The sequence below is a fragment of the Cyanidioschyzon merolae genome, chromosome 9 (genome assembly GCF_000091205.1).
Source record: "Cyanidioschyzon merolae strain 10D DNA, chromosome 9, complete genome".
NCBI classification, from domain to species: domain Eukaryota; phylum Rhodophyta; class Bangiophyceae; order Cyanidiales; family Cyanidiaceae; genus Cyanidioschyzon; species Cyanidioschyzon merolae.
In genome coordinates, this window is record NC_010135.1 from 613,081 (window position 1) to 629,746 (window position 16,666).

General features: G+C 56.5%; 6 protein-coding genes and 1 non-coding gene across 7 annotated transcripts, besides 2 other annotated features; 2 read left to right on the forward strand and 5 right to left on the reverse strand.

Annotated features, from left to right (window-relative positions):
• Positions 1 to 818: part of a sequence feature (possible transcribed region) that runs on past the window's edge.
• On the reverse strand, positions 102 to 1,163 carry CYME_CMI227C (probable G2/mitotic-specific cyclin 1; the record flags this gene model as incomplete). The annotated part of the gene is made up of 1 exon (XM_005536326.1): positions 102 to 1,163. The coding sequence occupies one exon, from the start codon at positions 1,161 to 1,163 to the stop codon at positions 102 to 104; it is 1,062 nt and encodes a 353-aa protein (XP_005536383.1).
• Positions 1,164 to 1,841: 678 nt separating this feature from the next.
• CYME_CMI228T lies at positions 1,842 to 3,176 on the forward strand. Its single transcript, XR_002461335.1, has one exon. It is a non-coding gene; the product is annotated as a hypothetical transcript (transcript).
• A 1,010-nt stretch (positions 3,177 to 4,186) lies between these two features.
• On the reverse strand, positions 4,187 to 7,513 carry CYME_CMI229C (mutS family DNA mismatch repair protein MSH6; the record flags this gene model as incomplete). The annotated part of the gene is made up of 1 exon (XM_005536327.1): positions 4,187 to 7,513. One exon carries the CDS (start codon positions 7,511 to 7,513, stop codon positions 4,187 to 4,189), a length of 3,327 nt encoding a protein of 1,108 aa, XP_005536384.1.
• An 892-nt stretch (positions 7,514 to 8,405) lies between these two features.
• Positions 8,406 to 9,407, reverse strand: CYME_CMI230C (similar to endonuclease III; the record flags this gene model as incomplete). Its single annotated transcript, XM_005536328.1, has 1 exon — positions 8,406 to 9,407. One exon carries the CDS (start codon positions 9,405 to 9,407, stop codon positions 8,406 to 8,408), a length of 1,002 nt encoding a protein of 333 aa, XP_005536385.1.
• Positions 9,408 to 9,691: 284 nt separating this feature from the next.
• CYME_CMI231C (ubiquinone/menaquinone biosynthesis methlytransferase) lies at positions 9,692 to 10,582 on the forward strand (the record flags this gene model as incomplete). The annotated part of the gene is made up of 1 exon (XM_005536329.1): positions 9,692 to 10,582. One exon carries the CDS (start codon positions 9,692 to 9,694, stop codon positions 10,580 to 10,582), a length of 891 nt encoding a protein of 296 aa, XP_005536386.1.
• Positions 10,583 to 11,420: 838 nt separating this feature from the next.
• Positions 11,421 to 11,945, reverse strand: CYME_CMI232C (hypothetical protein, conserved; the record flags this gene model as incomplete). The annotated part of the gene is made up of 1 exon (XM_005536330.1): positions 11,421 to 11,945. The coding sequence occupies one exon, from the start codon at positions 11,943 to 11,945 to the stop codon at positions 11,421 to 11,423; it is 525 nt and encodes a 174-aa protein (XP_005536387.1).
• A 634-nt stretch (positions 11,946 to 12,579) lies between these two features.
• Positions 12,580 to 13,308, reverse strand: CYME_CMI317C (hypothetical protein; the record flags this gene model as incomplete). The annotated part of the gene is made up of 1 exon (XM_005536331.1): positions 12,580 to 13,308. One exon carries the CDS (start codon positions 13,306 to 13,308, stop codon positions 12,580 to 12,582), a length of 729 nt encoding a protein of 242 aa, XP_005536388.1.
• Positions 13,309 to 15,500: 2,192 nt separating this feature from the next.
• Positions 15,501 to 16,666: part of a sequence feature (possible transcribed region) that runs on past the window's edge.

Consider the following 16,666-nt stretch of genomic DNA (forward strand, 5'->3'; position numbering starts at 1 on the left):
GCGCTGTGGACAGCGAGCGCACGCTTTGACTCTTCAACAGAGACGAAGTTTAGGTCTGGACGGGAGGCCTGAGCGCCACAGCGGAGCGCAGCGGTCTCGACTTAGAACAGGTTCGCGACACCGAGATATCGTTTGGATACGTAGCGCCTACGTACTGCTGTGAGGCTGGAGCGCTTGCTGCTCTGCAGCAGCTCCGTGACCAGGTCAATGCAGTCGACGAGGTTGCTCTCCTGATAGCCGGTGTGGGCGTAGAGGGTTTCGTCCCATTCACGCTGCGCGATCAGCCGCCGGGAAACCAGGGCGCATGACGCGGCAACCATACTGGGGGCGTGCCGTAGCGTCCGATAGTCGACGAGGCACAGTTCGAGGCAAAACTTTGCAAAATACTGTTCACGCTCAGAAGCGCCGGCGACCTTGAGCCAGCGCTCGAGAAATTTGAGGGCAGACGGTATCGTCAGATCGAATTTGAGAACATTCAGCATGACGGCCTCCATATGGAGGATTTCTTCACGTTCGTAGGCACGATCGGAAATGTAGACAAAGTCACGTACCTCGGGCGCGTATATTTCCTCGTACTTGCTTGCGATGAGCATAGCGGTAACGCCGACGAGTTGCAGTTTCTGCCGAGCGACCGCGCACTCGCTGAGAAATCGGTCGATGATATTCACCGTCAGGTAGAGTACTTCGGGAACCAGGCGAAAGCGCTCGTGCACGTCAACAAGCCAATCGATGAGGATCGCTCGCATTCGCTCGTTGATGTCTCGCTGTAAAGACATGTAATTCGGGTTTGGCATCCATTTGATTTCGCAATGCCGATAGTACGTATAGATGTCGTTGACCAGAAAAGAGACTGCCAGGTGATTTTCCCGATCCGGGGAGTCGACGTGCCGCACGCAACTGTAGTCGATAGGTCTCACCACTCCGGTGAATGCAGGTAGCTGCCGCGGGAGCAGCGCTTGCAAGAGCATCTCGTTTGAGAGGGCACTCGATTCGCACTCGGCTGCTGCGAGCGCCTCTGGCACCTGGGCAGCGTGCGTTGCCAGCGTACCACGGCCGCTGAGGGCGCTGCTGCCCTCGCTCCCGGCAACACTGGAACTCACATCTTGTCGGACTGTATTGGAGATATTTCCAAGAATTCTTCGACTCCGCCGAATGGGTTCCATAGCGGGCAGCCTGACACGTCAACGCAGCCGTTAGGCACCAAACTGGTGGACGCTTCCCCCTGTTGCCAATACGTAACCGCTGCCGAGTTGCCCCTGCGTTTGTTCGTCAGTGCCCGCGTAGGTCCTCGCGTGCTACAGCTATAAAGCAAGCTGTCCCTCGTCTAGTTGCACAAAAATCAGGCCCTGCTCTGCACTACGCTTGCACTGTTTCTTGAAACACCCAATGCGATCTACTTGACCGTTTCCGACGCTGCGAAACGCGAGCAAAGCGAATCCCCGAGTTGAACGTTCTGCTGATCACAACCGTAGCCCAGCCACTGAACTGGCGTATGCAAAGCAGTTAAAGGTCGTTCGTAGGTCTCGTCCCGCCTGAACACTGGTCCAGCTGGCTGGATACCCGGAAGCCGCGCAACGAGCGTCGCCCCACAAGCGGCAGCCGAAACGCTCTGCCAGCGCGACCGGGCAGCGAACACTGCGCACAGCGGGATTTCAAATCGCGAGCGCATCATTCGAACTGGCCCGATGGATGGGATCGATGCGGCGGCTGCGGCTGCGGCGGCGGCTGCGGCGGCCTCCATGAACGTCGATTCGGCAACGGCAGCTGCGGGCGCCAGCATCGACGATTCGGCAACGCCTGCGCTGGGCGGCGCAGCGCGGCAGCAAGCGAGCGCAGGGACGACGCCTGTCTACCAGCTGACAAGGCAACACTGGACTGATCGATAGGTTCCTGATTTCATATTTTTCAAGGGTTTTGATAAGTGTATAGTGTCTGCGTTCCAAGTGCAGCGATCAAGGGCGGACGGAGAGAGAAGCAGTTTCCGGATTCTCGAATGTCTTTACGTGGTAGCTGGTTCGAATCTTTTTCAGCTCGGACACGCTTTACGTGACGGGAAGGAACTTGTGATCGTAGGGTAGGATAGACTGGGCGTGGAAACCGAAGACGACATCCATAGGAGCCCTGTGTACTGATTAAAGGCAACCACCGAGCGGTGAAAGGTGCAACGCTGGTGCAAAGGGCGCAAAGAGGGACTTTTGCACAGGAGACGACAGGCGCAACAAAAGCGTAGATCGGAACTGCGCTTCAGGCGTCAGACTCATTGACACCAGCCGTGAGCAGCGACATCGGGACTTGAATGCAGTCATGAGTCTCTTTGGACTGTGCACTGTGGAGCTGCGTGCACGGAGAGACCGGCGCGTTGAAAGCCTGAGCCACCCGAGGAGCAAGGGAAGCAGTCGCAGCAAATGCCCGCAAAGACCTGCGTCGATAACCGAGGGTGGTCACCTCAACTCTAGAGTGCTATCTCGGTTGGCCAACATGAGCCCGTTCGATTGCGTTCTAACGTGGGTATCGAGGGGAACGCACGCAAGAAATGACGCGTATCTTCGAGCGGGAGTATCGGTAGTGACGGGTTCGTCGTGGACGTCTCCAACGTCCGAAATGCCCAGAATCTCCCAGAGCAAGTACGCATGGTAGCTTGCGGAACCTGGAAACAAGGCGTGGAATGCTGGACGCTTTTCCAGTCGCTGATATCCATTGCCCAAGCGGGCGCCCCGTCTACAGATACGGTCCGTCGATCGAAACCGCGGGGCATTGTGAATGTTCGCACGCTATCTTGACTCCAGTTCGGCAGCGTCGTAGGCGTGCGCTGAGCGCGTGACGTCGCTTCTGGAGCACCGCTCCGTCGACGGCACGCTTCACGATGCCGCGTTTGTCAGCGGTTGCGTAGCCGAGCCCCGAGCGAACGTCTGCAAGGCCATGTCAAGGCCGCCACGACCTATGCGACGTCCACGGCGTTGCATCGAGTGCAGCGGCAAGCACCGACACCGAGCCTGGTACCGCGGGTGTCCCTGGCATGATGGAGCATCCGCTCTGGATGAGAGCCGTGTCCCTACGGGTGCCGGGGCGCGAACTTGTTCACAGATCAAGCGAGGTTCATGACTTTGTGACTTGCATCAAGCTCGCGTTCATGGGAGCCCAGTGAGACCCATCGAATATACATTGTAAAAAATACGTAATCACCCACGCACGGCAGCGGATACGCAGTCGACGCTCATGAATTATGTGTCGCGCTGCTTGTACCCGGCTCTGAGCCCGCGTCTCGCGCACAGGCTACAGTACCACTACTACTGGAACTACCACCACCACCAGCAGCAGCAGCAGCAGCAGCAGCGTGCACGGTGACGGCGCGTGAACCAGGACAGTGTCCGCAGAAGCGATATGGTGAAGCTCCTGAGTCCACGAATCGCACTGGATTCCCGCACATGCACAAACACCGCGGGTTTGCCGCCGCAAGTACTCCACATCCTCGCGTGGACGCCTCCGGTCCAATACGCCGTGTGTAAATGCTCGCAAGGAGCGTTCGCGGATGCGTGCAGGTGCACATTCAGCAACAGCACATCCGATCACAGAAAAAAACTTGGAGGTAGGCTTTTGAATGATGGATGTTTTTCTGAATACCCATAGCCATCGCACAATCATCGCTGCCTGGTCTCTGTGTCAACGCTCTGTCGATCAGAAGAAAAAAGCCCGACACTTCCGCGCCCAGATGTTCTGCCAGATCGTTTCCGAAACGAACCCGAGAGATGTCATACACACAAACACGGGGCTGCAGCTTCGCGTCGGACTCGGTTCCGTTCAGAGCCGACACGATACACCCGCTCTGAGTCGGAAACACATCGTCGTGGGCCGCGTTCCTCGCAGAACGATCGATCAGGATGCAGCACCAGAATCTTTCGAGCATACTTTAGCTCCGTAAACAGGCGGCTTTGCATGCAAACCCACATGATGACCAGTTTCATCCGAGATCGGGTGTAGAGCAGGCGAGCGCGACGATTCACCCCAAACCGGCACGGAAACAGGTATGGATTTGTGCGCGAATAGCATTCCATAGTGCACGCTTTTGCCAGGCGGGTAACCAGGGCACACGGGGCATCGCGACGCGAGTCATCCGACGATGAAACCATCGGAACATTTGATGACGGGTACACAGCGTACTCTTCGTTTCCCTGCAGGAGAGATGTGCTCACGAGGTGTCCTGAAGAAAGGCTCTCGCATGGAACTCGGCTCGCTGGATAACGTCCTCTGGGATGCCGGCGAGGCGAGCACACTCGATTCCTCGCGAATGCGCTGCGACCCCGGGTCGCAACCTATAGAGAAATGCGATTTCGTGGGCGTTGGTATCGACGCGGGCGCCCATGTGGGCAAAGACAACGGAAACGGCATCATCGTCATCATCACCACTACGATGATGATGATGATGATGCGCTGGGCGGAGCAGCGGCTCTGTCGCCAACATATGGTAGTGAGTCGCGAACAGGGTCAGACAGCGAGTCCGAAATGTCAGATACCACAGCGCTGAGTACGCAATAGCGTATCCGTCGAAAGTGGAGGTACCCCGTCCCAGTTCATCGAGAACGACTAGCGAGCGATTCGTTGCATGGCTGAGCACTTCAGCGGCTTCGAGCATCTCCACCATGAACGTGGACTGCGCGCGCATGACGCGATCGCGAGCCCCGATTCGCGTGAATAGTCGGTCGACGGGCACCCGTATGTATGCACTGCTCGCTGGCACATAGCATCCCATTTGTGCCAGAATGACTGCAATAGAGACCTGGCGTAGCAGTGCCGACTTGCCAGACATATTCGGACCCGTAAGCACCATGGACGGATGTTTCGCTGCATCCAGTTCGAAGTCATTCGGTACGAATTGAGAAGGACCGCGGCGCAGGGCAAGGATCGGATGCCACAGCTCCTTGAAGCAAAGCGCTGCGGCGACATCCTCGTGGGATGCGGCACGATCCAGCGGCTCTGCAAACACTGGGCGGGTCATCGGCAGCCCTGCCGCTCCCTCAAAGCTTACGTTCGCGAGCGAGGTTAGCGCGTCGAATTCACCGAGCATCCGAGCGACGCTCAGCCACAACGAGTAAGATGCATCGAATTGCTCGAACACGGTACGGGCGAATTGCGCCTCTGCCGTTTCAATGTCTTCTTCGACACGATTCAGGGCCGTCAGCAGGCTCCGGATGGTCGGCGTCCAGTAGCGGCGGTGTTGCTTCGTTTGCGACATGAGCACGAAATCGTCGGGAATATTTCTGACATCAGCAGGGAGCTCGATCTGATAGCGCTCTTGGACGCGATGGTAGAAACGTACGGGCACGCGGCCCAGGCGGTGACGCACTTTTGCGAGCTCCTCTTCGAGCTCCCTTTCTATGCGTTCTTTTTCGCAACGCGCTGTTGCCAGCAACGAATGAGAGTCCGTGCGAGGTCGAAGGACGCCAGTGTGGCGAGCAGCGTCCGCGTCGAAAACTTGCCCATCGAGAAACGCCCCAAGCGTAGCCTCAATGCGGGCAAGCGGCACGGCGCCGTCGCTGAGCAGCCACCGAAGGCGTCTCGAGCGCCTGTGCGACTCGGGCGCTTGCGCTGCGATTGCCCGGATTCGTCCCACAAGTTCGACTGCGGTCGCAAGCCCGTCGAGGATGCGAAGAAAGTCGCGCACCTTGCGTTGATTTGTGTCATCAAACATGACAGCGCCATGTCGGTCTACAGCGAGCGCGTGGATACGAACGAGGCTCCGTTCAATATCCGGCAGGCTCCGCAGACAGGAGAAGAGATGCTGCTGGTGTTGCTCCTCTGCGGATTCCATCTCGTTAGCCCCTGATAGACTGGTGAGCATCTGGTGGATGTCCTCGATTGCATCCAGACGATCGCAAATGCGTGCGACATCGCGGAACGGATGACATAACCACCGGCGGAGGTAGCGCCGACCCATGTTGGTCGCGCAGCGATCCAGAAATCCAAAGACAGAGCCGTCCTTATTGAAGTCAGCACTAGTGCGGAACAACTCGAGACCTTCCATCGCGGCTGCATCTAGCTCAAGGCGCTCATACAGCTCCGTGGGCGCCATGTCATGCAGAGAGTAAAAGTTCCCCAAAGGAAATACCTGATCTGCGATAAGCAGCTCATCTAGAAAGCTGGCAGCGCCTTGGCAAGCACGTAGCGCGAGCACATCGCTGCAAATTGCTGATAACTTTGCGACGAGCGACGCATTCGGGGGCACGTCCCGAAGCGTGCGCCGATGAACTTGGACGTCCGGCGCCGCGCAGCTTCGCACGAGAAATTCAAGGCGCTCGGATGAAAAATCGAGAATGACTTCGCGAGGACGGACGCGAACCAGCAGTGCTTCAAGTTCGGTGAATCGCTCGCGGCTCGTATGCAAGACCCCGAGATGCACGGCTGCCGTTGCCACGCACAGGTAGCATATGCCAAGTGGAATGGTCTCCGTACCCGGGACACGATCGCCTTCAACCACGATCATGAGGTAGCGCGGTTCCTCGAAGACGTCGTCACCCGCTTCATCTACGACAGTTCCCTTGGTGAGAATCTTCACCAGCCGGCGGTCGCAAACTTTGTTCGAATTCGCCTTGGCGGCCAGCACAGACTCGACCTGCTCTACGCGCCCGACACGATAGCCTGCGTCTACGAGACGGATCGCGTGCCGGTAGAATGCACTTTCGGGAACGCCGACACAGCGCATATCAGCGCGCCCGATGCTGGTGTAGTTCAGCTGGAGAACCCGGTGACCAATATCGGCATCAATGTCGTAACACTCGTAAAACTTTCCTTTTTTGAAGAGCAGAACCGTGTCGTAGTAGTTGCGCTTGATTTTCCAGAACTGGAGCTGGAAAGGCGTCATTTTTCGTTCTGCCTCGGGTGGCACAAATACCGTTGAGGGATCGTAGTGAGGGTCTGTAGGGCTTCGGCCTGCCGAGTCACGGACATGGACACTCCAGGGGTGCTGTGCAGACCATTCATCGACCGCGGCGCTGCCGTTAGCACTCCACTTGACATGGGTTTGCGGGCCATGCGTCCGTTTCGGCGTCGCGCTTTCACTCAAAAGCCCACGAGCCTCTATATTCACGACACAACGAGCCGGCTCCGGGCCGCTTTCGAGCTCCGCAGCAGCTGCTCTACTGCACCACGGCACGAGCCGTGAGCTTCCTGCACCGCTGAGCGGACTCGCTGCGCGCGGTTCCTCGCCGACGGTCAGGCGAGGGCGCTTTCGACTGCCATAGTCGGAGGCGGGCGTCACAAATGACGGTGGTGAGTCCTCACTTGCCCCAAGACGCAACCACCCACGGTCCGATGGTCCCAGCGGAGTTGCCAGAAACGTGTGTTCGCCAACTCTGTTGCAGGAGTCTTGGTGCGCTTCACCAGCGCCGGATGCTAGAACGCCGCTCTTCACGCTTTGTGTTCGCGCTGCAGTGCCAGTCTCCTCTTCCCTGTCCGCCTTGGACGACTCTGAACGACGTACGAAGTACCCTAACAGAGATGATTGTTGTATCGACTTCATCTCGCCTTGTAGAAGCCCGCATCTACCACTTCAGCGCAAAAGGCGCGAAAGTATATGCGCGTGTCGATGCAAGCATGGCGAGCATGCGTGCGCGTGAAACAAACGCATCTCTGCGTGCAGTGCGTGCGTGCGTGCGTGCGCGCCAATTCGCCCTCGAAGGGCATGCGGGCCATCGTTTTTCCTCCGCCGATTACATACCTGCGGGTGGAGCGTTCCTCGCCAGGCGCCCGCCCCGTATTCAGCGAAGCGCCGCTTCCGTCATGACGTCGTTCGCAGGAACTTGAAATCAAAATTCCACGCGGATGTATCGAGCAATGATGACGGTTCATAAAAGCGAGTCGTAATATAGATATATCCGCTGCTTGAGCGCTGCAGACGAGCGTATCCGCTGACATCTCTGCGCATTTCATCAGGTAAAGCAGTGCACCATTACTTTGGAATTGCGCGTGATTCAGAACTTTACAAGAGCCAGTACTCCTTTCGTAAACAAAAAAACGGTGTAGTAACGGTTCCACGAGGCGCGTCTTCGTTGCACACCGACATCGTACAAGCCGTAGTCTGCCGCGTGCTTCATTCAAAGCACGATCATGGCCCACGATCAAAACGACATACCGTAGACATGGGAGAAAACAGAGCGGAGACTAGCACACTCCCACGGGGGTAGGTCAAGATTGGGGCACAGTAGATGCCATTGCACCGGAACAAGTCGCATCGATGAAGGCGCGTATATGCGATGCCGCTCGTGCCGCTGCTGCGCCCGACCGCCCCAGTGCTCGGATTGCACCGGTTCCTGAGTGCGGCTCCAATGGCCCCGCCAGCGCATCGCGATGAATCTCATGCGGCATGTCGACTTGTGCTGTGTGCTTCTGGCTTGATCAACGCACGCTCCATGTCACGTCTCGTTTTGTCGTTCTTGAAGTACTCGCCGCTTTCTACTACGCGTAAGCATTGTGTTCTGCTCATTATCGGAATCTTCAGGGAAAACCTGTTTGTCGTCGGCGCTCCCCGGATCAACCAGGGGCTCGTCAGGTGCGTTCGGTATTGCTGGCGCAGCGTGGCGCGCCTTATCCGTTGCTCGAATATGAGCTGGGTTCTTCGCCCGTTCAATGCCGATGAACTTGCGGGGTGAGCGTTTATTCGCTCTTCGAGCTTCCGGTACCGCCGCCCAGCTACAGATAGGGCACGCGTCCATATCATGCCTGATCGCTGGGCAATGCTCACGTCCGAAGAGAATCATGCGCACATGAAGCTCTGCCCAGGAAGACGGATCCGGAAAGACAGCCTTCAGTGTGGACTCGGTCTCCTCGACAGACTTGCCGCCGAGGCCCCAGCGCTGCGCTAGTCGGTGTATATGCGTGTCGACGGGAAACGCTGGCTCCCCGAATGCCTGTGATAGCACCACGGACGCGGTCTTGTGGCCAACCCCCGGGAGCGCCTCCAGCTCCGCAAACGTGCGGGGAACTTGGCCCCCGTGTTCCTCCAGTAGACGTTCAGCTATGCCTACCAGCGCTCGGGCCTTTCGCGGCGCGAGCCCCAGTGGTCGAATGATCTCGCGAATGCGTTGCTCACCGAGGTGCAAAAGCGCCTGTGGCGTCGGTGCCAACTCGAAGAGTTTGGGCGTCACGCCGTTGACTTTCAGATCGGTGCACTGGGCGGAGAGCACCACAGCCAGGAGAAGCGTGAACGGGTCTCGGTGTTGAAGCAGTGTTCGCGGTACTTGAGGATAACAGCGCTCGAGGTTTTCTCGAATTCGGGCTGCTTTCCGTACAAGTGCGGGCGTCGGCGGTTGGAAAGCCAGGAACCGAAACATCAGACTTAAGTGTTGCATTCGCGATTCCTCCGGCTTCGCAAGAGGAGCGCGCATAAGCTTCAGAACGCCCAGGGCTTGAAACATCCGAATGCTCACCCGAAGCGTGCGCTTCAGCTGCGCATCTCTGGGCGTTCACGCGCTCAGGAGACGTTGGCTGGTGCACATCCAGCGACGTCGGGGTGGTAGCGGGCGCCATGACGTTGCACGAGGCACTGCAACGGATCTAGAAGATGATGTATATTTATATACTTAATGGACGCAAGGTCGATCCTGTCGCCCTGCATGAAGCGCTTCTGAGCTAGCTGCGCGTCGCTCTTGATACAGTGAATCACGTGAGACTGGTTTGCTTCTCCAACGCGTATCGATCCATGTTTCGGGGTCGGTTTATTCGGGGAGCCTCCAGCTGGCTCGAGAACTGGAGTGTTGCGAGTGGTGCCCGCAATTTCTGCTCCCACTCGGAACTGCCTATGGAGAAAAGCCGCCTCGTGCAGGGCGTTTTCAGCTCCGTGGCACCTGCATATGACCTAATGAACGACTGCATGTCACTGGGTCTCCACCGGGTATGGAAAGATCACTTCGTACGACGATTGCGTCCGGTGAGCGGCATGCGCATCGTAGACGTTGCAGCTGGCACTGGTGATATCGCGTTTCGGATATGGCAACGGGAGCCGCGTGTCTCTCTTACTCTTCTGGATCCTAACGAGGAAATGCTATCTATAGCACGGAGACGGGCGGCCGCTTTACTCGGCAGGTCGCGTTTTTCAGACAGCGATCATGGCGAGGAGCTCGCTCCCGGGCCTGCTACCAGCACACGTTCACAGCCAGCGGGTGTCGCGGGCACGATGCGTTTTATCGTCGCTGCTGCAGAGCGACTACCGTTGCCGGACGCTTTATTCGACGCCTACACTATATCTTTTGGCATGAGGAACACGTCGGAGCCGCTACGAGCCATGCAGGAATCGTATCGAGTATTGCGGCAGGGTGGTCGTTTCCTGATGATGGAATTCGCCCGCGTTCGTGAAACCTTCCCGCTGGTACAGCAGCTCTACGATGCGTATTCCATCAACGTTATACCATGGCTCGGCGAACGGATTGCCCGAGACCGCCATGCCTACGAATACCTCGTTGAGAGCATTCGGGCGTTTCCCGACCAAGACGAGGTCTGCGCTATGCTGGAACGGAGTGGTTTTCGGGAGGTCACGTTCGAAGATCTGGGCTTTGGCATGGTGAGCATCTATTCTGGATGGAAATTGGAGTAGCTCCCCAGAGGAATCGGGCCTGTTAGGATCAAGTACAAGAGCCCAGCACAAGGCACACCATCGGAGTGCTTGAGTGATGTTGGGGTCACGATCGCTGCTGTCTGGCGGGATTTTGCGATCCTCGAGGCAGCGCGTGAAGCGTTGCTACACAGTACGGTCGGATTGAGCCCATTACATGCAAATCACTGAAGATACACCGCTCAAGGCCTAATACCCAGTGAAGAGACACAGCGGACCTGAAGAGCGCTGCCAGACGGGTACATTGCATGGAGTAGGGAAACTCGATGGCGCCGTGCTATGCACAAATGCCTCGTTTTGGATACGCTGCCAGATTGCTAGAATACTACATAGCCACGTCGTGACGGAGCCACACTGTCGCATTGCCATTTCGCCATATTGTTTGCGCGAGGCAGCATGTTCCAAGCTACGCATATACGCCTGCAGTCGACCAGAGAATTGTTTCTCCATCCCCAGTTGAAATCAGTGATCGGGGCGGCCGTACAATGTCGTGCGGCCCCGACGATACTTCATGGTGGCAATAGCGACTCGCACTGCTTAGGATTTGTGCGCACCCGTCTCTGCCGATCAATATAGAGAGCATTTTATGGAACGCAATGCCGACAGAGAGATGCTCGCGTCGCCGCAAGGAACGTCTCGTCTTTGCGTGCAACATTTCCAGCATCATGGACCGGCACCTGTCGCGGACCTGGGGCTCCGCATGCATATTGGCGTTTCTCGACTGAATCTTTTGACAAAGGGCTTCGCTCGCAACATGCTACAATTCATGAAAGCAGCTGCCTTGAGCTCTGGGGCGTCCATGTTGCCTCCGCGGCGATCATCACACAGGAGCGGAACACGTCCCAGCGATGCCCAACGCTTCGTGGACCCGCTGTTCAATTTCAGTCATGATTTTCGACTGCTCTTCCGTTTCATCGCAATATCCGAATAGATGGCAAAGACCGTGAACGGCTGTCTTCAGTACATGTACATCAAACATTTCAGAACAACACCCCCGGGAGAGGACGCGTCGATACCGCCTGTACAGAAACGGCGTCGCGATTACCACAGTTCCCAGATCAGCGACGGTGATACCTCCGCGACTTTGGTCGACATACTGAGGCGGCTTTGCAAAGCCGAAAGCAAGCACGTCGGTAACCCGGCTTTGTTGGCGATACTTGGCGTTCAGTTTCCGCACGGTGGCGTCGCTCGCGCACCACACGGCGGCGTCCACAGCAGTGACGCCGCTCAGCGCAACGGGCAAACCTGGTTGCTTCTCTAGAAAGCGAAGCGCTCTCCCCAAGTTCTCGTATAAATAGTCACGTTTCAACGGAACCGTGCGTTGGGTAATCCGAAGCAGAAGCATCGATCAGCTCGAGTGCGAGCTGGTTAGCGTCGCTCCGCGCACCAGCGCCTGTGCTCGCGAGTGCTCAGCGACGTGAACCAAGGACCCGGACGTGCGGCGTAGCGCTCAGCAGACACGTCTGTTGAGCCTGAAAACCCGTGATGCTCCTACAGAGCCGCACAATTTACCTGTTCCCGAGGTAGGCAACATCCACGGTTCAGCGCATAGTGCAACGCTCGTGCTGCAGCGGCGGTAACGCGTCGCCACGCCCGGTGAGAAACGACGCGCTGTACAGGGGTGCTTGCCGGGTGTTCGGCGGTGCCCTCGTTGCCGATCATTTCTGCTTACTCCTGGAATGTGATCTTGGCAGCCTCGATGAAACCTATGCAAAATGCGTGCCTGCTGTCTTTCCGAAGCTTCAGCTGGCGCATGGGTGTCCAGGTCCTGGGCGAACATGCCGTACTTCTTTGCCGACATGGTGCAACTGACGTCACCATGGTTTCAACAAGGCATTCCTTAGGATTTAGATCGTGATAGAACGCCTATGCACCGCATGTTGCAGCCTTGTCTCGCGCGTCTGGCACGAGAACCGAGCGTCTGCGAGGAAACGAGGACAAGGAGCTGACGCCCGTCTAGCGCTGGCTTTTCCCCAGCATCAGTCCAGTCGGACAATGACGTTTGCTTCTCGCAGATGACCGACGATATTCGAGTACTGCGCCTGCCAAGCCTCTGGGCTGACGACGTAAGACGCCTCGGGAAGCTCAATGGAACCTTTCAGCTGCAGCTGGATACCATGTGACGGCTGCAGCCGACTTCGTGGTGGAACCTCTGCTGAACAGTAAAATCCTGGCAAGTCTTGTGTTCCACGTGACTGGCCGCGGACTGATATATGCATAAAGAGGTTGCTGGCGCCCGATAGCGCGTGCAGCGCCCCGCCACACACCAACCGCAAGCTCTCGAAACGCCAGGTTTTGGTCCAACGCAACTCAGCGTTCCGCATGGTAAGTTTACCGCCAATGAGACGATCCTTACACGATGAACGGAAGAGGAGTTCGCCTGTGCGCAAGTTCAGATCCAGTCCAAGTTTGTATATTGCGAAAGAACCAAACAGCCGCTTTCGCACTTTCAGGTAGTGGTCCACACGTCCCTGCTCACCAGCCGCACGAATGATAAAGTGCGGTCGATCAGCTGATCGACTGTTTCCTAGCTGATCGTCGACGTTTGTGCTTGCACTTTTCGACGCAAGTTCCGGGAGCGTCTCGGTGCATCTGTCCAATACCTGGGACGTGCGCTCTAAACCCGGTGCAGGGCGACGACCAGCACCGGGGCGGCTGCTGCGCCGCGGTGTTGGCGCTATGAACGTCCCGGAAGTTTGGGCCGGCATATGAAAACGCGACTCAAGAGTTCCAGGGACGCATCACCGCTAGCTTCAAGCGCTGACGTGGAGCAAGGATTCAACGGTGCGAGCGTTCGCCACTACACAAACGGCTGTTGTACCGCGTGCGCTTGCGTGTTTCGCGGCGCCCTGCACCAGAGCACTGAATTCTGGAACATCTTGAGCAGCATACGCTTTCGTTGGGTTTTCCTCCACGGTATTCTACGAATGGAGTGTATCGTGTAGATTGAACGAACGTTGCGGGAAGACTTCATGGAGTCTCAGCTGTCTAGCGAAAAAATGCGTTACTTATGCAGAGACGCCACAGGATGTGAAGTTTTCGTACCGTTGCTACGAACCGTGATGAAGAGCCACGAATGGATAAGGTACAATGCTCGGGCTTGTATGCGAGACCGTCGCCCGCCGAACAAGACTAAATCGATTTCGTCATGAAATGCGAACACTTTGGACGGGAATGACAAGCGTCCGTCGCACTCGAAAAGACTCTGTTCAGGAGCCATCGCATACCTGTCTATGAGAAGTCAAAGAGCGGCAAAATGCTGTTCGTAAAGAAACGACAAGCGACGATTCCGACAAGGTCAACTGCATCAGCGATTCAATCGAGTAGTCATGTACAAATCGCCGAACAGATAGAATCGATAAACTCCGGATCTCTCGATGAAGCGAGCATCGCGGTTGCCCCTCCCCGCATCCTTCTGACACGCTCGTAGGCGACGTCGCTTTGCATCACTCAAAATGGATCGAGGAGTACGCAGCTGATACTGGCGTTGCGCTGCTCTTCGTGGCAACCTCGTCTCGCTGGATCAATTCAATCGACGACGTCGTCTCTCGTGTCAAACGCTATTTTCACGCGCACGGATCAATGGACGAGTCGTTCGCAACCGGGTCTCTGCTCTTGCAAATGTCGTTTTCTAGCTTCACCAGCCCTGAACTGCTGTGCTCCCCATCTGCTCTTGGGCGGGAGGGAGCGAAAGGACCCGCTTCGGTGCGTGGGCGTGGTCGCCATGGACAAGTTGACGAAAACGTACTTGAGAAATCGTTAAAACCAATAGACATAGAAAAGGCGCGCTTCGGTCCCACGGTCCACCCAGTGTACCAGCATCTCAATAAACAAGACGTATACGGAGTATAGCTCCCACATCTATGTCACCCATTCCAGTGAAGGAGATGGTGAAGAAGGAGCTGGCCTCGGCGAGCAAGTATGAAGATCTCGAACAACTTCGCGAAGTGCATTGGCGAAACCTGTACAAGTTTTTTTGTTTCCCGGAACGATCGAGACTGACGGAATATCTACCTGTTTGCGCTTTTCGCGAATCTCAGACCTGCGTCGAGCATGGAGACTCATTGGCGACCGTTCAACGGAGACAGAGGGAAGGGATTCGCGGTGAACGGGGATGCTCGGTTGGAGAAAATCCTCGCCCGCGTCTGTTTCTAAATCAAGCGGACAGAGCCAAATACCTACGCAGAAAGCAGATGAAGTTGCTTAGCTTCTCCAGGCGCTATGTTATCGAGTATCGGCTATGCAGCACATCGGGAGGCATTCCAGCGAGTGGAATGACGACATCAGGACTCAGGTCAGGGATGTCAGGACCCCATTGAGTAGAGGCTGATGCGCTCCGGCTTGCATTCACAGAATACATCAGCATTCAACTGGCTCATGCGGACCAAATTGGGCAGGAATGTCTGGGGCAGCGCTGGGACAGCGAACGGGTTCGGTTGTGCGAAGGTAAGAAGCGTGCACTCGCCACCGTTTTTAATGAGTTGGAAAAGGACCTAACCGATAAGTCGCATCGTTTGAAGTTTGCTGCTGACGCAGGGCAAAGTACAGCGCGCAATGGTTACACTCCTGGTCCTCTGGCGCGAGCGTACCAGTTTAGGAATCGGTTCTGGACAGTTGCATGAATGAGTTCACGATGGAATACACGCGTCACGAGCACGGGCACTTGGTGAACCTGTTAGACAAGAAGCAGAGCCCGATGCGCGATATGATGTGCGCTAGGCCGACTGAACATGAGAAGCTTGCCAAGGTGTGATCCTACCAGCAACCATGCGTGGAAGCACTTTCTGCACTGAGACTTGAACGCTTCGATCACCATCCGGGAATTTCTCGGGCTGTCAAGTGGCTTTATGGTGTGCGAAGCTCCCAGCGAAACCTGTTATACGGATGATAAGCGTTGTGCTGAAATACTGAGGGCTTTGGATGAAAAATGAGAGGCTAAGAGCTAGAGAGGATTGAAGGCTGGCCCAAGCACAGCACTGGTAAGCCAAGGTCAGCACTTCAGCGAGGCTGGAGCGTCCTACATATGCGCCAGGAGTGGTGTGTCTGGGCAATCTGTGAAGGTTAATGGTTTCCCTTCATTCCATATTACCTGAGGATACCGGACGCACGGCAGCTTGAGCCTACCCGTGAACGCAGGGCGCATCGGGCTGCGAGGACGTCTCCGCCTCTTGCTCAAGTTTATCAGGTATCGGTGGTTCGATACCCCTCATCGACGGTATCCAGTATCCCTCTATTCTTCATGTATGTACGTGTGCGTGTCCATTGGTTATCCATGCTTGTTTCGCGGACACAGCGTCGGTGACGCTGCTCCATGGGCTTCTTGGCGCGGCAGTGCGCACCGAAGACTTGGGCAGTATTGCAACGGGCCGGAGACTCGGCAAAGCCGTGTGATGCGGATGTTGTAAGCCGAGCTGCGGGTTACCCGCACTGACGCTCGCTCAAGATCGTTATGAGGTTCGCGACCTCGTTTGCGATGGACAGGGCTGTCCAAGCTCGGAACAAAGACGGGCCCACCGCGTCGCATGGCATGAGCACGTGGCACTCTCCGGTTTCGACTGTCGTTGGAACGTCGTGAATGCTTCGCCGGTGGTCCAGGGTTGCGCCCAGCGAATACCGTGTCGCGCAGTGCCGGGCCAGGAATAGCTCGCTCACGAGTGCTCGTATTGCGATATACGTGCGCAGATTCGAAAGCGAGCGAGAGAGCGCGCTCACTGAGCGCAAACCGCGAAGCATATGCAAAGCCTTTTCATTTCTGAATGTGAATCGCTTGCAATGCCGCTGGCGGATAGCCACGAGCACCACGTTACGCACCGACAACGGATGCAGGGATGCAAGAATCCAATTTCGCTACCAAGAACAAAAATATTTGCAAACTAACCACTAGATAACCGCTTCTTCTCCTCTTTAAGCGTATGAGTTGAAAGAAGGAAATGTTTTCCTTGTATTCGAAATTTGAACTTCACGGCGGAAGTTCGCAAGACCCTGACGTGTCTGCAAGACTATTGCTCTGCACGCCTTCGCGGTGGTAGGTGCTGTGGCGAGACCTGAGCAGCTCGTCCCCAATAC